Source organism: Phyllostomus discolor, chromosome 12, assembly GCF_004126475.2.
Source record: "Phyllostomus discolor isolate MPI-MPIP mPhyDis1 chromosome 12, mPhyDis1.pri.v3, whole genome shotgun sequence".
In the NCBI taxonomy this organism is placed as follows: Eukaryota; Metazoa; Chordata; class Mammalia; order Chiroptera; family Phyllostomidae; genus Phyllostomus; species Phyllostomus discolor.
Genome location: NC_040914.2, coordinates 35,346,318 through 35,372,629, shown reverse-complemented (window position 1 = coordinate 35,372,629; position 26,312 = coordinate 35,346,318). Strand labels below are relative to the sequence as shown.

Genomic DNA, 26,312 nt, shown 5'->3' with positions numbered 1-26,312 from the left:
CTTCCCCTTATTCTCATAGGAATTTCTCAATGCCTTGTTAATTGCTTGTTAATTCGGAATGACTCTGCTTTTTAATTAAACCGCAGTTTTCTGTTTTCCCCTTATTCCTTCCTATCACTTTTCTTCTACTTCCATCGGAAAATCTTTTTGAGAGTTACCTAACCGACCAGCGTTTGGTAAAGGAAGGTGCAGTGATGGCTTGAAATTACGTTTCAGAACATAGTGTGACTTTTTCCCTAGGAAAAAGTGAGTCTGTGTCCCTTAATAGGAAGAATCGGGAGGAAGCTATATTCACCCCTGAAGCTCTAGTGTGTAATCAGCTCTTCAGGCTTTTGTGTGTTTGTGTGTGACAGATGTGGATGGGTTCTGCAACTGTTAAAGATACATAGTAACTTGCTCCACTGCAGATTTTCTGCAGTTTATGAAACTTTACATAATATCCTGTTAACACTTGACACTCAAGAATTTAAAAGCACAGGAATGTATTGGTGTGTTTGGAATCCAGGGCTTGCTTTTTGCCCTCTCTGTAAAGGAGACTTCTCATTTCAAAGCTCTCACAGGTACTTTGTTAGATTGAAATGGAAGTTTCCCATTCATGTGATCCCGTTTCTGCTGCTGTATTTTGTTGCTGCCTCTGAAAGTGCACTAAATGCACTAAAGGTAGGTTTAGGACATCTGTGTAATTCCCCCAAGAGGGGATATGATCGGATAAATCATGTAAGAGTTAATTTAGTTCAGAAATTAGCCCAAGTGAATGACTTTTCTGACGTCCAATAACAGGCTTATAAAGTGACTTGGTAATCTCAGAGTTATTTTAATATCTCAGACTGTTTAGGGAATTTGAGGTACTTAAAATAGCCGAAGGTGTTCGGAAATCTTTGATTTACTCGGTTCCACTGGACTTTGTGCCTTCCACAAAGAGGAAATTAATGGCTTTCTTGATTCTTCTAATTGTCAGGACAGAGCTAAAGGGACTTTGGAGGGTCTCGGAGGGTTTGCGTATCCTTGAGACCTGAAACCAGACACCAGAGGCAGACTATTCGCTACACAGTGGGACTTAGAATCCGTTTCTACCAACGATTGTTCTGTGGTGAACATTTAGGGCATCCTTGGTAAGTGCATATAGGGTACACTTCATGTCGGCGTGAGCTAGGCAAATGCCAGTGCAGTTAAAGGCAGTTTTTGTTATTTAAGTATGAGACTCACCAGGGAGATGCCTAGTGCATAGAACTTTTAAAAAACGCTAAATTATTTGAAGTCTGTTTTGAAGGTAAAGATGAATTCTCTTATTTTCCGTTCAGGCCTTCTCAGTTCAATATTTTTCTGCTTTAGACTTGAGCACGTTTTCACTGCAGAGAAGTGTTATCACCTGGGATGATGGGGGGGCGGTGTCTGTGGCGAGTGAAACATCTAACGTGAAGAGCACACACCTCTTTTTCTCAGCCGGTTCATCCTCCTTGCTTACATGAGAGTTCGCTCATTCTCTCAGTTTTTAATTGTTTTTCTAAGATTACGGAATATATAGGGCCTGGCAGAAGTAAGGCCTGCTTGAGTGTGGTTGGTAGGGGAATAATATGGGTGCAATCATATGTAGTTTTAATTTGAACGTTTCACCTAACATGTCCTGCGGTGTGCTGAAGTGTGATATTGTCATGTTACAGAATGACACGCTTATGATTTTGTAATAAAAAGGGGGTGCTATTGGTACTGGACCCTGTATATAAACTGTCAGCATCTCCTCCTACTATTAGCATGGTCTAGGTTAAGGCAGACGCTTAAAATGTTTAATTCGAGTCCTTATTCCCCAACACAGCCAGTTGTGTGGTTTATTTTTTTCAGCCTGGTAGATAGTTTTGTGTTCATTCCGTGGCTAGCCACAAGGAGAAAGAAAAATCAATCAACACCTGATTTATTTGACAGCCAAATATAAACTTAAAACTGCATAGGGAAAATAACTGATTTTAATCGAAGTTATTCAGTACTGCATCTTGAGTATGCTGTGGCCAGTGCTTACTTTCTGTATACCTAAAGCAGTGCCGTTCATAGTTACTTCATGTTGTGACACATACACTCTTTATTCCCATTCAGCTTTAGTAACAGGGAAGTGCCTACTGTCCTTCAAAAGTCTAATCAGATGAAGTTTATCTATGCGCATCTGATACCTGACTTTCAGCCTTTCTTTTTGTTCTCCACTGAAGGCATTCCTTAGGAGAAGCTTCTTCTCCTTTCTTGCAGACTTTATGGGCTCTGACCTGAGGCTGCTGAGATAGTAATACCAGTCACGGGTTGATAAAACAATACTGATAAGACCTCATCATTTATCATTCTTGTGATTGAAACGTTGACTTGGGTCTGGATGAGTGAATTATAAAACCGCCTCTTTTGCCTCATCCACATCGGTGGTGGTTCTCCTGGAACTTCTGTGAGTCATATAGATCAGTTGTGCATGGTAGTAAACACTGGTGTTACATGGGGGCCCAGTAACTGGGAGGAAACAAGGATATCTTCACTTGTTTTGAATGTGAACAGTATGCTATGCTAAGTGATGCTGATGACACACCCCTACCTTATCTGGGGTCCAGACTCGTGATCACAAAAGTAGAACTTCTTCTCAGCCTCATCGCCCACTTCAAGCCTTGCAGTGTGTCTGCGTCCACCTTCCCTGTTAGGACCTCGAGCCACTGGTGAGTTGGTTTTTTCCTTCCTCAGAACCAATATCCTTGGAGTTGCTCATTTGATTTCCTTACCAGCCTGTATCTCAATTTACTCTGCAAAGAAATGCTTCTTTCTTTCTTTCTTTCTTTTTTTTTTTTGAGTAACAAGCTGTTACCCTGTTTCTAGCTTGTGTGAAATCTGAAAGCACACTTCTAATTTGTGTCCCTTAATCAAAAAATGTGTGAGTTTCAGTGAAAATAACATGCAAAAAGCCATTAATGACTAATCATGCGAAAGGGAATTGGGGACATGTGGGCAAATTTGGTGAAAGTTATGTAATTGTAGACAGGTCTCAAATACATTTTGTCTGGTGTGGCTCAGTGGATTAAATATATTTTGTTTTACAGTTACTCTTCATTCTGTGGATATAGACTTTTAAAAATTATGTAAAGCAAGCTTTGGTGTTAACCTCATGAAGGTTACTTGGCATCTGTATTGAAATTAAATTGGTAACATTTATTCCAAAATGTTTAGTTTCTAATATGGTCAACGGTATAAATGCTTAGAGGGCCTGTATTCTCTTTTGACTCCATGCAGAGTAGAAAAAAAATGAATTCGTAAAGTGTAAAAGTAGCATTAACACAGGGCAACAAAATCTTATGTAAAAAGGAGCTACGGTGAGGAAGTGTGGCTCATTTAGCATATAATTCTGAAGTCCTCCTTGTTAGTATGGTTTTTCTCTCTTTTTTTTCTAACTGTGAAACCTGAAATAGGATTTCTAAAGATTGCGCCCTCAAAGTTGTAGTCATTCTGCGTCATTATTAACATAAAACAATGTACCCTGCTTAGAAAGTTGCCTCCCATGCCATATTCTTTTCTTCTATAGCTGATTTCTGTGAGCTGTCAGGTTTTCAAACTGTAACTCTTTGATAGAACATAGGTTTTGTTTTTGTTTTTTTCGTTCTCATTTCTGGAAATAGTCCTCTTTTCTTTATGTATACGTACATGGATAGCTATACTCTATTAAATGCAAACTCACATAAAATAGCGCCAAGGTAAAATCAGTGGCTTGTCCGATGCTTTGAGCTGTTAGGACATGGGGTGATAAGTCACCGTCCTTCATCATTTAAGGGATGCTGCTGACGGGGGTCACGTGTGCACAGTGTGCGTGTCCGTGGGTTCTTTCCCATGAAGACCGAGGCACATAAAGAGCGTTTTGGGGGTTTAAAACTATAGTTGTGCTTTCTAGTGGTTGGCATTTTCAGAAGAGAGAAAAGTGATAGAACATTTCTAGGATTATTTGATTCAATGTAAGTGTGCAGAGCCCTCTGTTGAAGTTCTAGCCGGGGGTAATAGCAGTGGCCGAGGCCCAGCCAAGTTCACGGCAGGCGCTCAGTGGACCTTCGCTCATCTGTGGAAGTAGCCCACAAGGGATCACCACAAGTTACTGTTGTCTGCACGTCTTTCTTGTTGAGAGAAGTAACATAGTGGCTTCACTTTTTAACACAAAAGCTTTTCTCAATAATACTAATAAATGAGTACCATTTCCTGTTCCCAAGCTGCTCCTCATTCACCCTCAAGAACCCACCCCACCCCCACCGCCTCTGGGGATGTGGTGATAAGTGGATGATAGTGACAGCAAGGGTTCTTAAGGGTTGGAAGCTGTGGAGGGTCACCTCCACTTCCCTGGGGGGTCGTGAAGTGCTGAGGACACGCAGAGAGGTGAGGCACCCAGTGACACTCATTCCCGAAAGGTAGGTGGCGCTCACCTGGGAAATAACCAGGTGTTCACTTGTGGAAACGCCGGGGGCTCATCGTTGGAGACGTTGGTTTTCTGACATTCCCCACGCCCAGATTCCTCTCTTATCATCTCACGTGAATAGATACGTTTGTCACAGGTAATGGAATGATAATGAACGTTATTAGGAACTGAAACCCACACCATATTTAGATTTCCATAGATTTTATCCGGTACCCTTTTTTTGTTCCACGATCCCCCCTAGGACCCCACATCACATTTGGTCATCTTTCCCCCCATAGGCTCCTCCTGGCTGTGACAGTTTCCCCAACTTGCTTAGTTTTGATGACCTCGATATTTGGGGGAGTATGGGTCAGTTATTCTGTGGGATGGCTGGTTCTTCGTTGCAATTTGTCTGATGTTTTTCTCATGACTAGACTGGAGGTCTAGCCTATCATATGCCATGCCATGCCATACTGACAACATGGCTGGCACTGATGATGTTAACCACGATCAGCTCGCTGAAGTAGTGTTACTAGATCTTTTTCCTCCTGCCCTCTTTGGAAGGAAGTCAGTGTATGCATAGCCCATACTTAGGTGGGGGGCAGTTGAGCTCCACCTCCTTGAGAAGGGAGAATGGACACAAATTATTTGGAGTTCTGCACAGGAGGTTCCCCTCCTCCCCCGCCCCCACCTTGTTTGTTGATTCAATCAGCTGTGTATTACATGCCCTGGGTTAGAATCCAATAGTTCTTTAATCTTGTTCCACTTGTTCTGTCTTGGCTGTTGAGAGCTCTTTAGTTGGCTTTTGTGTCCCTTTGACATACTTCCATCATTGCGGGTTTTCTTTCTTTTTTTGAGCACTTCCTTCCTGTTTGGCACTGTAAGATGCTTGAGGCTCTTGTATATTTCCTGCCCTGGTCTCAGAACCCGCATTTATGTAAGGAGAGTTCTGCATTTCTTACAGCTCCCTGGAGGAGCCGTTCTGATTATGTCTAAATCAGAAATAATGGGCAGAGTTTATATTGGTGGTTGCAGGGGGGTGGGGATGGGCAGAGGTGGAAAAGTGGGTATGGAGTGGGGGATAAATGGTAGCAGAAAACATTATAAGATAAGAAAAATAATGGACAGAGTTTTAAATCCAATATCATTGCCAAGTGCATGTTGGCAAAGGCTTTGGTCTTCCTTGAAGACGTTTAACAAGGAAAAAGATAAGGAGTAGAAAAAGGGAAGGGTCAGAGTGGGCTGTACTAATTTGGACCAGTTGGAAATTCCGGTGGGCAGTTGGTGGCTCCTGGGGCTGCCACTTGTCTCCGTGGAGCCTGTTTCCAGGTGGCCCAGCCTTTTCTTGTTAAAGTGACGGGGCGTTAGTACACTCAGCCCGCCAGGATGGGTGGCAGTTCTCCCAGTGAGAAATCCCTGGAGTGATTCTGGGATGAAGTGCGGAAGTCACTTTGCCTGAGTTCTCAACCTTCCTGGTATTCACAGGCTTAGGATTTAACTAACATGGAGGGAGATCTTTTTTAGTCATAGAGGGAATTTTTTCAGAATTTAAGATAAGGAAGCTAGCGAGACTGTTGTTTATCTTTTTCCTACTTTGGTGTGTGCATGAAGGAGTAACAATATGTCCTTTTGGACATAATGAAGAACCAGTATTTAAAGCCATGTTCTTCTCTTCGTTGTCATAGATTCCGTTTTTGGCTTTGGCCACCTTCTATATTGAATGCATGCATTTTCTCATTTTGGTCCTGTTTGGAAAAAGCAAGTGGCTGACAGTGTCCGTTAAAAAGTAATTCAGATGGGCCCTGGCTGGGTGGCTCATCATCCCATAAACCGAGAGTTTGCAGGTTCGATTCCTGGTCCAGTCACACACGTAGGTGCGGGTTCAGTCCTTGCTTGGGGCACATATGGGAGGCATCCAATTAATGTTTCCCTTCCTGTCTCTTCCCTTCCCCTTCCCTCTCTCTAAAACCAGTAAGTATGCCCTCGGGTGACGATTGAAAAAAAAATAATTCAAATGAAGCAAGTCTGAAAATATATTCTGAATAGAACAAAAAAAAAGAGAGTCTTTGCATCTCAATTCCAGCTGTGTCATTTATGGGTTTTCTTTATTCTTTTATATTTTTAACCTGCCTATGTAGGGGTTAAAAAAAATTCCTAAAAATAAAGTATAGTCATACCTCAGTACTCGTCAGCCTCAGAACTTGTCAGACCCTGTACTCATTGCATTTTGATGAGAAAAAAAATGTTTCCGTGCTCGGCGCTTGCTGGGACCCCTTGCACTGGCTGGAACTCGTGTGAGTCACGCCACCACCATGCAAAAGAAAAGGCACCTCTTGCTCGGGACTCATCATCGGTTTCGGCACTCGTCCCAAGCTCCAGAACAAACTGGTGACAAGTACCGGGGTACCACTGTATTTATACCACTGTGGAGATGACTGTTGGTCTCGAGATCATTTTCTGTACGACTTGATCTGAGTTCCTTCTCTGCTCTGTAAGTGCGAGGGAAAGGGGTGAAAGTCAAGTTCATCAAAAGGTAGACTCTGCAGGCGGCCATGATTTTTTATTTTAGGAGTGTTCCCATGACCGCTATTTGTTTTTAGGTTAAGAAAGCTGGTCCACGCCATCGTCTGGACACACTCGGAGTCCTCTCCCCACGATGCTGTATGTGCACAATGGTCATTAGGCAGTCCACCTATCAGGAAGAGGGACATTCCAACGGAAGGTAAGTGACTGACGGTCACTGGTCATCTGTAGTGTTCTGGGGGGAAACCCACTTAGCTTTCCTCCTTCACATGAGCTCATGTATACTAAACACAGCACTTGCTAAAAGAAAATCCAGGGGTTTTTTGTTTGCTTGTTTGTTATTTTTAATTCTTTTCTTTTTCTTTTTTTTAAATTTTTTTTAAGATTTTATTTATTTATCTTTAGAGAGGGAAGGGAGGGAGAAAGAGAGAGAGAAAAACATCAATGTGCGGTTGCTGGGGGTTATAGCCTGCAACCCAGGCATGTACCCTGACTGGGAATCGAACCTGCGACACTTTGGTCCGCAGCCCGCCCGTGCTCAATCCACTGAGCTATGCCAGCCAGGGCTAACTCTTTTCTTAAATAGTGGCCCTATTTAAGTACCAAGATAATCATTCCATTTAAAAAAATCTGTTAAAAGAGGGTGATTTTGAGCACAGATTAGTAGTTTCCATTAACTCTAATGGTCTTCAGCATCTTCTCTTAAAATGTAAATGATAGGTGAGAGCCCGCTTGAAAAGAATTCTTGGTTTTAAAATTTCTAAAACGAGGCTTGATTTTAGTGTCAGCTGAAAAATAAGTGAAAGCCCTGACTGGCGTAGCTCAGTAGATTGAGCTGCGAATCAAAGCATCTCAGGTTCAATTCCCAGTCAGGGCACACTCCTGGGTTGCAGGCCACAGCCCCCAGCAACCGCACATTATTGTTTCTTGCTCTCTCTCTCTCCCTCCCTTCTCTCTCTAAAAATAAATAAATAAAATCTTTAAATAAAAAAGATACCGTTTAAAAAAAGAAAAATAAGTGAAGAAATGGGGGCGATCATGTCTTTGAAGACAACAAATTGTGTTGAAATTTCTCATTTCCTAATTTTTCCTGAGGAAACAGCTCTTTGTAGAAGGAGCCTGATGTTTTCTTTTCCTTTTTTTTTTTTAAGATTGTATTTATTTATTTTTAGAGAGGGAAGGGAGGGAGAAAGAGAGAAACATCAATGTGCGGTTGCTGGGGGCCATGGCCTGCATCCCAGGCATGTGCCCTGACTGGGAATCGAGCCTGCGACAGTTTGGTTCACAGCCCGCACTCAATCCACTGAGCTACACCAGCCAGGGCCGGAGCCCGATGTTTTCAAATGACATTACTCAGTAGCAAAACTCAGGGATCTGTAGTGACCCTTTGCCGTGTATAATGTTTGATTCCCTCTTAACGGTGTGGCGACGTGCCCTGAGTTAGGGTTAAGTTTGCCTCTGTACAATCTGCATGAGAAGTTTGATGGGATAAATTATTATTGGTAACAAGATTATCCCAAGATGTCTAACCTACATAAGAGACCAAAATGTCTTTAAAGAACTTTACCACATAATTTCTTTTCTTTTTTTTTTTTTTATTTTTAGAAATGGAAGCCTACTAATTAGGAGATGAGTCTAATCTAATCCTTAAAATTAGCCCAGATGGAATGGCTTCCTGGAATAATGTTAGTTTACATTTCTGTATGTCTTGAAGAGCTCAAAAATGCACTCCAAGTTTTTGTACGAGTTTTTAAATATTTTGTATGCTCTTGATGCTCGGCATACTTATAGTGTAAAGCTTCCAGAAAACCGAAATAGGAAAAAATGTCAGTCCTGCATCAGATAACGCAAAATGGGGAAGATAGAAACAGACACAGGTAAACAAAGGGAAGGAAATACATTCTCTACATTTTATTTGTTTGCTTAACCCCGCCCACACTCCCTTCCCCTCGGCCTTCCGCCTTTTGGGGCTAAAATAAAATACTGTTAATATACTCTAGGAAAGCAGCCTAAAGGTTTTTGCACTTTTTTTTAAATGCATCCCATAATTAAAGGTCTTTAGTTTTCATAGTCTGTGAATTGTCCATTTGATACTTTGTGTTTACTTACTGATTTGTGAGAGAAACCCAGAATGGACTGGAACTAAAGTCTCAGACCTCCGAGTGCTTCCGGGAGATCTGAATTCCTAAGACACTTGTGCGACTCCTGAGTTTTCCCCCATGTTCTAGCTGCCCAGCGTCACCTCCCCTCCCTCCTACCCCCACATCACACCATTAACTTTCACAGGATGTTTGCTCCAAGTTTTTTTTAAGATTTTATTTATTTTTATTTTTAGAGAAGGAAGGGAGGGAGGGAGAGGGAGAGAGAGAGAAACATCAATGTGCGGTTGCTGGGGGTCATGGCCTGCAACTCAGGCATGTACCCTGACTGTGAATCGAACCTGCGACACTTCGGTTCACAGCCCGAGCTCCATCCACTAAGCTACGCCAGCCAGGGATTGCTCCGCGTTTTCAAAAGGCTGCAGGAGACGGGTCCTGTTTCAGCCACTTGGGGCTTTTTCTTCCTGGCTTTTTTGAAATCTCGTTACCATCCTAGGGAAATAACTGCAAGGTCTGCTCCTAACAGAGACTTGTCAACTAGCCGTAGGAGCGTGCCCTATCGTGATTAAGGTGCGCACGTGATTTAGCAAAAGGAGAATTCCGCGATATTTCGTGGACACCCTGTCGGGCGGGAGCCAGGAAGCCTAAATGTCACGTGTTCTGCCCACCCTTAAAGGCTGATCCCCGTGACCTGATGACGCATCTGTGAGAGGCGGACTCAGCTAGGATGTTACACCACCATTGCCGTAGGAACCCTGAGCTGCAGGAGGAGTTGCAGATTCAGGCCGCGGTGGCTGCTGGCGATGTGCACACCGTCCGTAAGATGCTAGAGCAGGGATACTCGCCCAATGGCCGGGACGCCAACGGCTGGACTCTGCTCCACTTCTCGGCGGCGAGAGGAAAGGAGAGATGTGTCCGCGTGTTTCTAGAGCACGGAGGTGAGTAAACGAGAAGCGCGTCTCTTTTTCTCAAGGGGGAGCTTAAAACGAAACCGTATTTCATTTAAAACGTGTGTCTGCCCGTGTGCATGATGCTTGATGCTTCGCTTTTGTTCATTGAAACTTAATTTTCTCTCCTCTGTGAAGATTTGTTGTAATCATGCGGCGCTTTGTTTCAGACCAGGTTGTCTGAAAGATCAGATTGGTGAATGTGCGTTTTCCTTCGTCACAGTAGTTAATGTACAGCCAGGCCTCTCCGGGTTATTTGAACTAAAAAAGCAGCTCTCCTTCAGGTTGTCTGGTTGCTTGTGTTTCAGAAGCGGGAGTGGCTGTGGCGTCTGCAGCGAGAGAAGCACACAAGCTTCCCTGTTGATGGCTCAGGCCGGCAGACCTGGCTCTCCCTCTAGACCCTCCCCCTCTATCCCTGTTGTGTTCCTGTTCTGCAGTAGTACTTACAGCAGAACGCATAACCTCGTGGCCACCGACCGGCAGTGACCGCGGAACGCTGCGGATGGCTCGTCGAAACACGAGAAACATATACACAGAGACAACTGAGTCCTGTGGAGAAATAGGGACGGGATAGCCAATCTCCTCTAGTGGGGAGCACCATAGGCACCCTCCCCAGGTGGGAGCGCCTCAATCTCCCCCCCCCCCCCCCCCCCCCGCCCCTCGATCTCCCCGAGCAGGCTTTTTATTGGGTTCGTTTGCATAAGAATTCAGGTAAAGCTCATTACTCCGTTGCTAGGAAGTAAGAATCAAACAATAGATAACAAAGAACTCTGAGGGCCTATTTTGAGTCAGGGTCAGATAGCTAAAGAGCTGTAAAAAAAACTTTTACGGAACAAACTTACTTCTTCCTTGGACCCTTATCATTTAATTGAGAGCATTCTAAACAAAGCAGGTTTCACAGGATTTTATATATTCTTACTTAGGCCTCATCACCCCAGGGAACCCGCCCTTTGTAGCCCAGGGCTGTACCACCCTCTGTCATTGTTTCAGGCTTAGGTGGAGCGAGGGAAGTGAGGCAGCCACGAGATAAGGAGATTTTCTCACAGACAATGAGGATTCAGGCTATGTCAAAGCCGAGGGCCGAGGGTCCATCACCCCCTTGCTGTAGCCCCCAAAGTTCTTCCTTAGGGGACTCCCACGTGATGGTGCCTGTCTTACGTCGTCCCCCCCTTGGGGAATCTTACCCATCACTGGCTAACTGACCAAGCATTGGGGGCCAGGTAGGGCGAAGTAAAAGGAGCAGAAGTGGCACTCCCACCAGGGAGATAAGCTTTTGTCTCCGTGCTGGCTTACGGTCCAAGGTCATTTCCTCAGCCCTAGCCTTGGTGGGGGTTACAGCTTCTGATACCAGGCAGGGCGGTCCCCAACACTAACTGGTTTTTAGACCTCCGACAGACACAAGGTGTGTGTGGCAGCACTTCTACAAAATCCTGGAAATGTGTTTGACCATATTACTCTGTATATTCTAGTCCTTACAGCAACCAGCATTAAAAAAACAAAAATGCAGGCATACCTCGTTTTATTGCACTTTGCAGATACTGTGTTTTTTCACAAATTAAAGGTTCATGGCAACCCTGCGTGGAGCAAGTCTGTCAGCACCCTTTTTCCAGCAACACTGGCTTACTCCATGTCTCTGGGTCACATTCGGGTCATTGTCACAACTGTTCACACTTTTGCATTACTACAGTTGTGGTGGTGGTCTGTGATCAGTGATCTTCGATGTTGCCGGGGCAAGACTCTGCACCGGCTAAAAGAACAAAACTTCGGAGCAGTGGTTCTAAACGTCTTCAAAGAACGAAAGAAACCATGGTCAAAGAATTAAAGGGAAATAACGATGGCACTGACTCCTCAAATAGACTGAATTTGGAGTTGAAAAGTACAGTGACTACAATGAAGAATTCTCTAGAGTGGTTACTAGCACATTTGAGCTGGAATCAGTGACCTTGAAAAATCCCTCGGTAGACGTTATCTAGTCTGAGGAACATATGGAAAAACATGTGTCAAAAAATGAAGAGTGACATAGACCAGTGGGACCCTATCGAGCACACGACACATGCGTGAGGCATGATGGGAATGCCAGAAAAGAGGTGACAGAGAGGAAGGGACAGAAAAATTATTTGAAGAATGGCCCAGAACCTCCTACATTTGATGAAAAGCCTTAAACGACGAATCTCAGAAGCTCAGTGAACTCTAAGTTGGATAAACTCATCTGGATACATAATAGTCAAACTGTGGAAAGAGAAAATCTGGAAAGCACCTAGAAAAGTGTCTGATTATGTGCGAGGGTTTCTCAGTGACAGCTGATTTTTTTTTCCCCATAAGGAACAACAGTGGCCAGAAGGCAGTGGGATGACATACCCGAATCGCTGAAAATAGGCAACTGTCAACCAAGAATTTTACATACAGCAAAACTGTCCTTCAAACTTGATGATGGATTAAAGCCATTCCCAGATAAATGATGAGAATTTGTAGCTCTCAGACTGGCTTTGTGAGAAGTACTACTGCAATCCTTCGGGCTGAAGGAAAAAGACAAGATGCAATTCAGATTCACACCCACAAAGTCCACTGCTAAAGATACGCAGGTGCACATAGAAGCGTGTATTTTTTTTTTTTCACTGTGTAACAAATTACACAAAAACACGACTCACTACAGCACACATGTAGCGCCTCACAGTTTTAGGGTGTCAACCAGACTGTTCTCAGGCTCGACTGGAGAAGGATTTGCTTCCAAGCACACTCCAGGTTTTGGCAGATTAATTTCCTGGTGCCTGTAGGACTGACAGTCCAGCTCCTTGCTGGCTAGAGGTGGTGGTTCCTAGGGACCACCGGAGACTTCTGTCCTGTGGGCTGGCTTGCCACGGCTGCTGGTTTCATCAGGGCAGTTCTCCAGATGTTCCTTCGCCTTTGTCAGATTCTGTTGGTCACAGGGACGTCGCTGTCCTGCCAACTGTCCAGGAGAGGGTTATACAAAGGCGTGAACATCAGGAGAGAGGGATTGTGGGAGCGGCCTCCTCCCAACCATTGTGTGAGACGTTGTGTTGGCAAAGGTTTCTTAAATAGGACACAAAAAGCACAAAACCATAAAAGAAAAAAAAATGACATTTGACCTCACCAAAATTAAAATCTGTTCTTTAAAAGACACTGCATAAAAAGATGAAAAGGCACAACGGACTAGGAGAAAATATTTACAAAACGTTTCTGACAAAGGGCTTGTATCCAGGATTTATACACAGCTGAGCTGTGAGCTCAGTGAGGAAAACGGCCCAATAAAAAATAAATTAATGATTCAACAGACATGTCACAGAATAAAGTATATGAATAAGCTCAGTATCACTGTATCATCAGGGAAATGAAAATTAAGTTCCCGTGAGTTACTACTTTATACTGTCTAGAGTAGATGAAATTAAATTGACTAGTGATGCCAGGTATTAGTGAAAAACAACTTGAACTCACGTGTACAAGTTGGGGCAAAAGTGGGTTTCCAATTCATATGGAAATAATACAGCAGTGAATAAACAAGAATACAAGAATAAGCTGTTTGTGTACTCAGAACTATAAACCTGCTCTCGCCCCACCCTGTACTGCGGGTTGGAATGAACTCTATTGTACAGCCACTAGAAATATTTTGGCAGTTTCTTCAGTGTACATCTAACAGACGAGCCAGCCCTTCTAGGTATTTACCCAAGAGAGATGGAAACACGTATCCACAGGTAAACGTGTATCTGACTGTTCCCAGCATCCTTATTCATAATAGCCTCAAACTGGAAATAACCCATTGTCTGCTGGTGAGTAGATAAATAAGGTCCATGTTATGAATACCACTCAACAATATCAAGGAATGAACTTTTGATACACAAATGGCAGCATGGATGAACGCCAGAAGCATCGTGCTGAGTGATAAAGTAAGTCAAACACAAACTCGACCTACTCTGTGGTTTCATTTATATGTAATTCTAGCAAGGCAAAGACCTCGGTGGCTGCCTGGGACCCTGAGAATTCTGGGTAGAGAATGGACTGTGAAGAGACAGGCAGAAACTTCCTGAGATGATGGGAATGGTACAGGACCGGATACAATTTGTCGAAGTTCACCTACCAGAACGCTTAAAATCGGGTCATTGTCGTCATACCTCAATAAAGCTGTTGGAAAAAAGAAATCATAGTGATAGGGAATGCTTATTTGCTTTTACATACAGGTTCAAGTGTCTCCATAGATTTCAGTGGGGGCCTTGAGACTGTATCCCACATCCTATTTTAAATGGTCTGTACCTGGTCGGGAAAGGCTTGCTAAGTGATTACAGTAACGAGGTTGATGGGCTGCATTTCTGATTAACGGACGTGAGCAGACAGGGATGAAGCGAGTTCACGTCGAAGTTTTTTCATCGGTGCCTTTTGTATTTCTTAGTTAATTAATATCTAGGTGTTTTGCAGCTTCTCTTGCTATTCCAAACGTGATCTTTTTCATATCGTATTGGCTAATAATAAGGCTTAAGTTCGTTTTTGCTTGCATCTCCATTTGTCGTACACCTCCCCTTTGTCGGTTCCTCGAGTAACTATGCAGATGTCGCGCGTTCTTACCTAAAGCTCTTTATTCTGTGCGGGTTTTTTGGCGTGTGCTCAGCTCTTGTATTGTATTAGTTTTTATTGAGATTAATCAGATCATCGCTGTACATGTTAACCGTTGTTTTTTTTCTGACTGTGTAGCACCAAAAATGTAAGTAAAACCCGAAAAAGACCTAAAGTGGAAAACCCCAGGTGCAAGTGCAGTGTCCTGTAACGTAATTTTAATTTTGCTGTTAAGTCAAGTACAAGATGTATGTAAGAGTGTTGGCTGGCACTGTTAAGCCGCCCCAGTGGGCAGCAGGTGGGAGAAATGAAAGAAGGTAGCATTAAATTTCACCACCAGATTGTAAGAGAATGTCTGGAAGCAGTCGATGGGTCGGGTGTGGATTAGAGAAGGACGTCTTGGCGAGATTTACTCTTTCCTGTGACTAGAAGGGGTTCTTACTGCCAGGTAAGTGAGGTGTCAGCAGCTCAGCCGCCTCTGTCAGAATGGGAAACATCGGTAGCTCATGTCCCCCGTGTACCAGGAGGTGGCAGCAAAGTGCTTCATTAAAATACTCTCCCGTGCCCTGGCTGGTGTGGTTCAGTGGACTGAGCGCAGGCCTGCGAACCAAAATGTTCTCGCCTTCCTTTTTTTTTTTTTAAAGTCATAATAAATAGTTACCGTATATTTTTGTTAGTGAGGAACAAGACAGATAGGATATCCTTATTACAGGAAGGAAAATAGCATTACTACTCTGTACTGTTAGTTTATATTTAATGATCTGATATCTGTCAGTTAGCAGTTTAAGTGACAAAGCTTCCCTTTAAAAATGGTAGCGTCACAGGTTTTGTTAGCAATCAGTTCTTAACCAGAACTTGCTTTCTGCAGGATATTATTATTTTACACGAAGCTTCCTGCCTCATAGACTTCTCCAAGAGACCCACAATCATGTTTTAGAACTCAGTAACGTTTTACTAAACCCCACACACACGCATGCTCCATCATGCAACTTTGGGGGCGTTTTGTTTGTTTCTTGGAAAAACACGTGACTTTTTCTCTTTCGTGACCAAACCAAAACTGAAGGGTGGCTTGTAGGAGAAGAAAGTCTCTCAGTCCTAGGCAGGCAGGTCTGACCAGGGCACCTTCACAAGGAATTGCCGGCCTCCAGCAGGTGAGCTGGCGAATGCAGGAGGCAGTGCTTAGGGACGCCCGCGGTGTGGAGACCTGGGAGCCTGTGCGTGGCGTGCAGGGGAGCTGGGGCAGGTGACAGCGCCGTGACCGAGGAGTCACGTAGCAAATGTGTTCTCCCCCCCGCCAACCCTGCCCCTGCCCTCAAATCTAGCCATTTAGAAGAGGGTTTTGGAACTGTTGGAGAAAATAATATTTACACAGTGCTGAGGTTTCTTCCCATGTTTCACACAACGCGCTGCTTAATTCTTACCGATTCCAGCACTCTTGTAAAACTAAGAACTTTCCAACACTCTTGTAAACTAAGAACTCAGAGTAGACTTTTTTATCTTACGAAAACATGATTTATCCGGATCACTTAACATATATCTTACATGCTTTGGAATTTTTACAGACCACAGAAAAACTTTTTTTTTTTAACCTAATGCACCCTAAAACAACGCTGTCCGCCAGACCACAGTACATCCCTAACTGAGAAGAGCAGATGTTGCTCCACATGCTTCTCTTTAAGACCAAGAAGCACAAGAGAAAATAAAAAGTTGAAGCAAAAGAGAAACACGAAACAATACAGCAATGGGGGAGCCTGAGCGGCCGAGAGCTGTCAGTTCAATTAACAAAAGGCAGGGGGCCTGGAGATCTCAGCCCTGTGTTTCCAAACACTCTATGAGTCATTCTTACTCTGTTAACTGGGGTTGACAGCGTTCTGCCCGACTTGATGTTCCATTGAAAACTCATTTCCCATTATAACCCGCCTTCGGGAAAGAAGGGTTCGGCGACCATGGGTGATGTGTGATCAGGTCCCACATCGCGTGCGGTTTGGCCAGAAGGCGCGGTGCCACTGCCGTAGGGGCGCGTTGTCTGGTCTTGGGGCCTGCTAACGTTCTCCTTTCGGTTTTGCCTCCAGCCGACCCCACGGTGAAGGACCTCATCGGAGGCTTCACCGCTCTGCATTACGCAGCCATGCACGGCCGGGCCCGGATCGCGCGCCTGATGCTCGAGTCCGAGTACCGGAGTGACATCATCAACGCCAAGAGCAATGACGGTTGGACACCCCTGCACGTGGCCGCGCACTACGGCAGGGACTCCTTCGTCCGGCTCCTGCTGGAGTTCAAGGCCGAGGTCGACCCGCTCAGCGACAAAGGCACGACGCCGCTCCAGCTCGCCATCATCCGGGAGAGGTCGAGCTGCGTGAAGATCCTCCTGGACCACAACGCCAACATTGACATCCAGAACGGGTTTCTGCTGCGCTACGCCGTGATCAAGAGCAACCACTCGTACTGCCGGATGTTCCTGCAGAGAGGCGCAGACACGAACTTGGGGCGCCTGGAGGACGGACAGACGCCCTTGCACCTGTCCGCGCTTCGGGACGACGTGCTCTGTGCGCGGATGTTGTATAATTACGGCGCAGACACGAACACGAGGAACTATGAGGGGCAGACCCCACTGGCCGTCTCACTGAGCATTTCTGGGAGCGGCCGACCGTGCCTGGATTTCTTGCAGGAAGTCACAAGTACGTAATATCATTATTCCCACTGTTGCATTTTTTTTAAAAATCTGCATCCTCTGAGGTGCTAATGGTGTTCTGACAGCTAAAAATAACCAGACATTAACAATTCCTTTTAGCCCTGCCTGGTAAGGAATACCTCATTCATCCAAAGTAAAAAGAAAGCTCTCTATCACAAAACTGCATAAAAATTCAGTTGGGTTACTGAGCGTTTATAGGGGCGGAAGTTGTCAGGGTGAGAGAAGTGGTGGAGAAAAAGACAGAAAGAGGAGGATTTTTTTTCACTAATGGCAATCGGTGTTAGAAAAAGGCAGTTCCTACTGGTGGTTAATGTAGGTTTTCCAGGCCGGCAAAGACTCCAGGTTGAGGAACGGGGAAGAGTTTGGATTTTAGGTTCCACACCTATGGAAGTGCCCTGGTATTTGTGTTGTGTTTTGTTTTGAATCACTGAGCTGCTGTTCACATTCGCTTCGTTACCGGCATGTGAACCCACGTGAAATGGAACAGCGTGTCATCATTTCTGTAGGTGCCCTAGCGAAGCAGGTCAAGGGTGTCAGAACTTAGAGTAAGAAGAGATTCACTCTCAGCGGGAAATGTGGTGCCAGCCGCCGTGGTGCCTGGCCCGTTTGGGACAGGTGCCTTGTCTTCCCCTAACGAAGTCTGGGAGAGTCCGCACCTTCTCAGGGGGGCGTGTCTCTGTGCCGCTTTTCTGATACAGGAGCGTGAGGGTGTGGGGACGTGGCCGCCCTCTCACCCGGCCTCCCTGTGAGTAACTGAGTGCATGTCTCAGAACTCAGCGTCCAATACAAAGCTAAGGTCTCCTTTTAAACAAAGGTTTTGCTCTCTGCTGCCCTTTTCGGTGAATTCCCTTTTCCTCACCTGACTTGTAACATTAGGGAGGAAGAAATACGTCCTGGATGCCAGGTACTTGGGGGTAAGGGGTATGCTTGACCTGCTTGTACATAATCCACTCTCCCCCGTGGAACGGAACTTAGGGCGTCAAAACTTCTTTTGAAAAAATGAACTGTAACTTGAACTTGGCGTGTCCGTGAGGAAGGAAAGATTAAAAATTACCGCTGCGAAGGGTGTTCAGATGAAAGCACAAAAAGAAGCCACGCCAGGGCTTGGCTCGTGCTGTGCTGTGGAACTCGGTGTTGTTGGAGATGGTCTCCCTCCGGGCCCCGGTCTGGTGGCCACCAGCCCCACGTGGCCCTTGAGCATTTGTCCTGGGGCCAATGCCATTGAGAGACTGAACCTTAATTGTATTCACTTAACATTTAAAGGCCGCCGCCGGGCCTTAGAGTGGCTTCTGCGTTCTACAGCACAGCTCTGCCCGCCTCAGAGGGTGTTGGGGGCCGTCGGGTGGGTGGTCCCTTGCAGAAAGTGTGGCTGCCTGTGGGGTACAGCGTTGTGATTATACGTTCCAGGTTGGTTTTTGTGGTGGTTGCGACTTCTACACCAGAGACTCAGGGTTAGGGCGGCCGCCTCCGGGAAGGCGCGCTCTGTCCACAAGCGCCGCCGCCCTGCCTGCTCGCTCCTCTGCTCCGTGATTGACAGCCCAGGCCAGAGCCAGCCGGCGCGAGCTCAGGCCCCTGACTGCCACGTGTTGGCTGTGACCTCAGGCAGGATACCTGCTCAGTGCCTGTGTCCTCCTCATCCTGGAATTAGGATAGTTATATCTGTCTATAGGCTTGCTGGGAGGATGGCATGAGTTAATATTTGTCGTATACTTAAAGCAGTGTCTGGCACATTTTAAGTGCTGTATTTCTGTGCGTGTGTGTTTTAAATAAAACATCTCATGAAATGTGGGCGGGTCAGCAGCCAGGGCTTGGCTACCAACAGAGTGACTCCCTTCCAGCTTCCTTCTCCCTGAGCCTCCTGTTCTTCAGCGCCGTAGACTCTTACGTCATCCACATGTGGACACACAGCTGGGGGGCGGACGGAGCTGTCCCTTTATCCCCAGCCCTCGGAATGCCGATGAGCAGCAAGACTGTTGGGTTAAAAAAGGTGCGCGTGTACCTTTAAATTTCGGGGCAGATAGATCCACAGGACTGTCTCCCCATGTTCAAGGTTCCTACCACGCGGGGAAAGCACGTGCCCCACGCTGGCCTCGGTGAGCGTGGCCTGGTGGAACGACGGGGTCGCAGAAAGATGGTGGCTGGGCAGACGTGAAGGACCACCCATCTTTGGAGGCTGCAGCCAGCTCTCCTCCATCTTCAGGTGCCTCAGCATAACTCGTTACTTCTTGACTCTCGGTGGTGTCTCCTGCCGAAAGCCAGTGAAGTATTTCTGCTCCAGGGATTCTGTATTTATTACAATTCCCTTTGCCTAGTGAGTCATTACATGCCAGGAGAACCAACCACAGCCGACTGTCTTTGCAGAGCTGTCTTCTGAAAGCCAGGGTGGAAGAAGGCAGGGGAGTCGGGGGATGTTTAGTCAAACCTGTGAGTTCCTTCCAGCCTCCAAGGTCCACGGCTCCAGGCACCGAGCTGTTGGCTGCTGGTCTGAGGACTCCAGCTCCCGAGGTGCACGGACGGCTGGAGTGGCCTTTTCTTCGGGGCCATTTCACCGCCATTGCACCACTTAACCAGAAGCAGGTTGTTTGCGTTGGAAGAGCTCAAGAGAATCATAATCCTGGAATGTAGAGGCTACTGTGGGTTTTTAGAAAACTCGCTGTAAAAACTCGGATACGCGTTGCATAAAAACAGGGCAGACGAGGGGCGTAGTCACGAAGCGGTGTCTTCTGGTGTCTCGTTGACCAGGATGCGGAGGGGAAGCCACAGAGGGAGAGCTGCCATCCATTCACCTGCAGCCGGGCCTCTGGGGACCTCGGCCGTCTAGAATGGCTGGAAGCCCTCCAGAAAGCCAGGCGAGTGAAAGAGCAGCTTCCCCGTGCCCAGGAACGAGAAACCCAGCTGAGAAGCCAGAGACTTACCTAAAACTCAGGGCTGTCTTGTACAAGGAAAGATGTTTCCTGCTTAGTGGGTAGCATTATAAGAAGCCACTTTCTGCTCTTTCAGTGCTTTTTACTTGAAAGGGGAACAGATAAGCTAAAGGGACAACACCAGAGAGGACACTGAAGGCCTGACCGATGGCACGTAGAATTGGGAGCGAGGACTCCGCAGTGGGTGTGTCGGCGGAGGTCCATCGAGGGCCAAGGTTCCCCGGTCCACTCCGTGCACCAGGGCCGGGACTCAGGGCAGGCAGGTGGGGTGCCGAGGACACCCCCATCAAGGAGCCGCTAGTCTCAGGGTCTCGAGAGTGCACACAGTTCACAGAAGCTGAATAACTCGTACGCAGCATGTGCACAGACACTGTCACGGAGCGGAGAGCATTGTGGCAGCTCTGGCATCCAGGACTGGGACACAGATTCTCTGGTCCAGGTCAAGTGCAGATTACAGGAGTATTCACCTAATGCAAACAAGAAAGCCTGCATGTGTGCACAAGAAAACATTAGCGCTTCCTAGAAGATGTTTCGTGTAAGTCAGGCCTACCCCGAGGAGACAGTTACAGGGTGATAAAACTCGCCCTGAGGGCTCGGCTTGTAGCGTAGTGCTCCTTGGCCTGTGTCGTCTCTGCGCTCCACGGTGTCAGCTCTCCCGGTCAACCACGGACAAAGGCGTCATTCAGAATATGACATCTTGTAAGAAAGCCAGAGAAATTTCAGAGAAAGCCGAACCTCCAGCAGTGGCTGGGAAGAACTTTTCATCTCCTAGGGGAAGAAAAAAAGGTGGGATTTTTAATCACCTGCACGCCTGCCTGCTTGCCTGGAATTCCGTTCAGAGAGAAGCCGTGGAGAACCTACAGTGTGGGGAGGAAGCCCACTTCCGAGTGCTCATGCAGAAAGTGAGCACACGGTCAGGAAGCCGACTCTGAGGCCACCACCATGGCAGGGGAGGGGCAGATCCTCGTGCAGAGGGTGTGGGGGTGCGGGAAAGTTGTAGTCAGGCAGGTTGGAGTGCAGCTGGCAGTGCAGTGTAAATGAGGCTGCTGGTGCGGGAACACAGCACTCGAAAAGAAGCGGTAGCTTCCCCCTTTGACGGGCTAGGTTTCTTCAGGAAAGGCGCTGCTGCTGGTGGTGCTAACTGCCTGGGACACCCTTCCACTGCGAGGCTTCGCCCTTCACAGAGAAGAGGGGCACGGTCCAAAGGCAGAGCGGACTCGAAGGCTTGTGCAAGCCGCCAGACCCAAGGGCTGTGGCAGGGGTCCGCTTGTCGCCTGCCGGCGCCACGCTCACTGCGTGGGGAAACCACCTGCAAAGAAGCTGCTCTCAGTCAAGTGTCAGGTAGGCGAGATGCTGCTGTTGCCTACCATGCCGTCTGCCACTCTCCTCGGTTTCCACATGGTGATTCCAGTTACTTGAAATTGCCTGTCTTCGAACTCTAACATCTGTGTCATATCCGAGTCTGGTCCAATGCTTGCTCTGTCTCATCCGATGTGTGTTTTTCCTTGCCTATTAGCTGCCTTGTAGTTTTTTATTGAAGCCAGACATATGATGCATTAGGTAATAGGGGCTGAGATAAACAGGCCTTGAATGCCAGATTTAGCGTGTCATGCTGAGCTGCAGGTGCCAGAGGCTTCAGACTCCCCCAGTGTCCGTTGTCTGGGGCTCCTGTCCCTCAGTTTCCCTCGCTGCCCAGAGAGAGCCTGTGGCCTGTGGCCCTCCCAGCTATACGGCGCCATTACTGCCTCGCAGCCCTGTTGCGCGGGGTGGGGCCAGGGTTGGGGGGGAAAGGCCAGTGGTCTGTGATCTTTTGATCAGATCTCTCCATGATTTTGTGCTCGTTCAGCTTTTCCTTGTAAGGACGGGAGTGCCGACTTCTAAGCTCTTCACTGGTTCTTTTTGTCACTTTCACTGACCGTGTGCAAAGTGTCCGCTCTGTGCCCCTTGGGCTGAGGAGCGATTTGCCCACTGGGGTTCAGAGGCACGTGTCTCCCTCGGAGCCTCCTGACGAGCTCAGCCGGCCGGGGTCAGAGGTGCTGCTAGTAAACCAGCCGCATTTGGGGGCGCAGAGGGGCAGTGCCACCGGGGTCTGGACCCTGGCGTCGCACTTGCCTAATGAACCTGGGCCGTGCACTTCCCCTCTCCCTGCCCTGTGGATCTCCGTTCCCTCTCAGCAAGACGGGGATTACATCCTAGTCTCGGGGTCCCTCTCTTTTTAAAGCTCTTACCAGTAACCACTCTGAAAAGGGACACTTTCCTGCCCTTGCGATTTGATTTGACTTGAAGTTTTTCAAAGGCACCGTGTAGAACAGGGGTGGTTTTCTCAGTGTGGACCCTTGGGGGTCCTCAGGATCGGTTTAGGTGCCTGTGACGCCAAAGCTAGGTTCATAACAACACAAAGATGCTCTTTGCCTTTTTTCACTGCGCTGACATTGGTGCTGACGCTGGGCCGTGGTGGGTGCGTCGTCCTGGTCTCCCCATGGGCCAGTCCCAGAGAGAGCATTCCGGTTCCATTTAGGAACTCCTTTAGCAAAGCAGTACAAATAATATGATTGGGTCTTCCCTCTTTGAATGCGTGCCTTTTCCAGTGTTCTGGGGTGTAGAATTTGAAAGTGTTCCAATGGCATCCCGACGCAGCGGAATTGAGGAAAAGCACTTCCGAGGTTTGTTTGAGACGAGCCCGTAGCTTTCTTTCATGGGATCCCGTTTCTCCCCGAAAGATTGACAGCAACCCCGAGGCTCCTTAGCCTTGGACCGTTGGCAGACACTCTCCTAAAAACGAGTCAAGTTCACTCACCCGCTTAAGAAAAACAACTGACAGTATTTAAGGTGAGTCATAAGGTTGAACTTTCAAGTGAAAACTAGCACTTTGAGCACCTTGTATTGGCCACTGTGACTTGGACGGTTTTCCGCAGTGCACGTGGGTCAAAGAGCCATTCAGAGGGCGAGATGGACCAGTGGATTTTAACGTGAAAGAGAACAGAAAGTTCTCTTTTTCACACCCCACGTGGCAAGTGACCTTCAACAAAACGCCACTTGCCAAGTTTTGGTGGGGCATCGAAGAAGGTGCACGATGATCTAAAAAGAATGTTAAAACATTCCTTCCTCTTCCAACGACAGCTGAGTGAGGCTGCATTGTCTTCACCACTTCTGGCCAAGCGAGCAGATGCAGCGGGTGGGGTGCAGAAGCAGGTCTGTGAAGCCAGCCGCCTTCTGCGAACCCAGACCTTCCAGGACATTTGCTACAGTGGAAAACATTGCCTCTCGAGAAGTCCTTTGTCTTTGAAAGCAGCTTTTTTTTTTATTTTGATAAAAATGCATTTCAACTGCTGGTTGAGTTCATCACTGGTATATTTCAGTGAGCTAATAAATACTTTTAAATTTATAAATATGGTAAATGCAGATATAACCCACAGCAACAAAAGTTCTTTGAGGTCCTCCAATGTCAAGAGCACAAAGAGGCCCCAGAACTAGAGAAGTTGAGACCTAGCGATGGGCAATTTCTGCATTCAGATTTTTAGGGACTCCTGGCCAGCCCCGTGTTTTAGAATGTGATCCCTCTCCGATGCCTTTTGCAGTTACAAAGTCTGTGGGTAAATGAGATGCATGAGGTTGCTGTATGCCTCGTGCTGGCATGTCTGCTACTTAGGGTCTGTGGGGACCCAGGATTGCTGAGGTGTCTGTAAAATTGTGGTTCTGGCAGGTGCTGGGGGCGGGGGCGTGGAGACATTTATCATTCAGATTGGCTTGGACGACTAGTGGTGTGTGGAAGGTAGGACTGGATTGTATTTTGATCTGTGTGGTTGTATTTTTTAAAGATTTTAATTATGGTCTAGAAAGAGGGGAAGGGAGAGAAAATGAGAGGGAGAGAAACATCGATGGGAGACATTGATTTGTTGCTTCTCGCATACACCTCAACCAGAGACTGAACTGCACCCCAGCCCACGTGTCCTGACCCGGAATCAAACCCATGACCTTTCTCCTTGTGGACTGACGCCCAACCGGCTGAGCCACATCAGTCAGGGCAAATGGGCATCTTTTAAGGATGGCTGGCTCATAGGTGGAAGAGAAAAAGACTAGATAGATGGAAATGGAGTTGGGTAAAGCTGTCTTGCTAGAGACAAAATCTGTCAAGTAGTACTTAAGCGTGTTGCTTTCTAGAACATCAACTACAGGTGTTTAAGAAAAATACCATTTTATAAACAACACCATAACCTGAAATACATTTCTATTTGAATTTCGGTAACAGTCAAGTACCATGTTATAGCTGCAGAAGTTACACTTAAAAAACAAAGTTTCGGACTTTAAAAAATGTCAGAATACAAATTATGACTCCTTTTTCTTAATTTTTATTTTTAATTTTTAAGGAAATGACCTGTAGGCTGAGGCTTTCTCGGCCAAGTCCAGCACAGCTCCCGGCCCATGAGCAGACCGTCACAGAAAACATGGCTCCTCTTCCAGGCGCCCTTGCCCCTGTGTTCTTTTCAGGCAGTCCTTTAATCAGTTTCTTTGCATTTTTTTATAGGAGGCTTATCGCAACAGCGTGACCCAGTGTCACTCTTCGGAGAAACAATTTTGTGTAGCGCGTTTTAACTATAAGGTTATTTTCCACTATTGAATTTTTTCCCAATGGGCGATTTTGCCAGGCATCTACGTGTCTGGCTCAGTGACTGAAATCACTTTTTGAAATAAATAAACAAGTGGGACACAGCTTTAAATCAAATCATACCACATTTTAAGGTTCTTTGATGTCAAAAGCATTGTCTTCTGTACTTGTTTCATCATACTCGTATTACTTTCTATTTTTAATGGATGTGGGCTTCTGGAGATTCCTGGTCACTTGTTGGGAAGCAGAGTATGGTTTTGTTTGGCTTTAGTGAAAACGGAAAAAGTAGGTCCAGATGCCTTTGCCTGTGGAAAAAAACGTAACCAGTGGGCAAACGTCATCGGGGCTGATGTCGTACCTGTGGAGTCTGTCTGAGGGTTCAGTCAGAGTAGCTTTTCATTGTACAATCCCGTGATTTGGTTTTAAGGCGAGCTGGAAGCAGTCTCTGTTTCACAAATTTCATACGAAGTCCCTGTGAAGGGAACTCAGAGGCAAGAGCAAAGAAACAAAACGTGATCCGGGTGGGATTTTCAACTGGAAAGCTGAGATCAAACACGGAGGGGAGGGGTTGGGAGCCCATCCCAGGTGGTGACAAGGATGCGGTGCTTGGAGGGAAAGTCAGGCGGTGCAGGGCCATCCAGAGGGGCTAAACCTTTCTCTCTGTCTTCTATTCTTTAAAAAAAAAAAAAAAAATGTATGCCTTCCCTTTCACCTCCAGTCTCTAGCTGCCTCCTCCCCAAAGGAAAACCTGTTTTGCTTTTATTTTGTTCGTTTTGGTTATGTAAAACGAACAGAATGAAAGTGGTTTTTTTGCCTGTCTGCTTCTACAAATATTTTATCCAAATGAATATGTTTAGCCTCTTAAATGCATTAGTCATGGGGATGTCCAAAGGAGAGGGGGGTGGTTTAGAATATTTAATTTTCCAAATTATGCCGTTGCCCCAGTTTTGTAATTCGCACTAAATGAGACCCTTCAGAGGCTGATTTCCTGTTTTTATACCAGCCCAATTATTACTAATGATGGGCTTCTCCACCAAATGGGAAGACTTAACAGCCCTTTGAACTGTTACGTAATCCCATTGTAGTTCACTGGGAGGGATACCTTGTAGTTTTTATGCATCCCCAAAGTGTTATAATTCCTTAAATTATACTCTTTTGTGTGACGTCCCCCCAGGGACGGTCCTCTGTTACAGTCCCACGTTGTCACGGGGAAGGGGTAATTTTCCCAGACACCTCGTAAACGCCGTGCACGTGTGTGCCGGGTTTTCCCCTTTCTTCCTGTATTTTCCGTCTCTGCATTTCTGCTTCCTCAGCCGCTGCCCCCTGTCCTCCCGTGAGTCTTTGGGAGGGTGCGTTTTCCAGTGCACAGTAGGTGCTCAGTAAACACTTCGAGCGACCCGTCGAGAGCAAAACGAGCACTTATTTTTCAGTTGCCGTTTTCTATTCCCAAAATGATATTCCTGCAAACATAACTAGCTCCTCAGCCTTAGAAATAACCATGTTTGGACTGTGAGCGGTTTCGCTACTCTGTTCTTCAGCCTGCTTTTCGCTCAGTGCTGCTG

The 26,312-nt window shown here is 46.5% G+C and overlaps 1 protein-coding gene across 1 annotated transcript in view; it reads left to right on the top strand.

Annotated features, from left to right (window-relative positions):
* The window catches only part of ASB7 (ankyrin repeat and SOCS box containing 7), a 34,833-nt gene that overhangs the window by 1,020 nt on the left and 7,501 nt on the right, over positions 1 to 26,312 (top strand). Inside the window, exons 3-5 of the mRNA XM_028502277.2 lie at positions 6,997 to 7,118; positions 9,695 to 9,956; positions 16,601 to 17,206. Of these exons, the coding sequence (XP_028358078.1) occupies positions 9,746 to 9,956; positions 16,601 to 17,206 (817 nt within the window). The 5' untranslated portion in view covers positions 6,997 to 7,118; positions 9,695 to 9,745. The remainder of the gene's footprint in view (positions 1 to 6,996; positions 7,119 to 9,694; positions 9,957 to 16,600; positions 17,207 to 26,312) is intronic.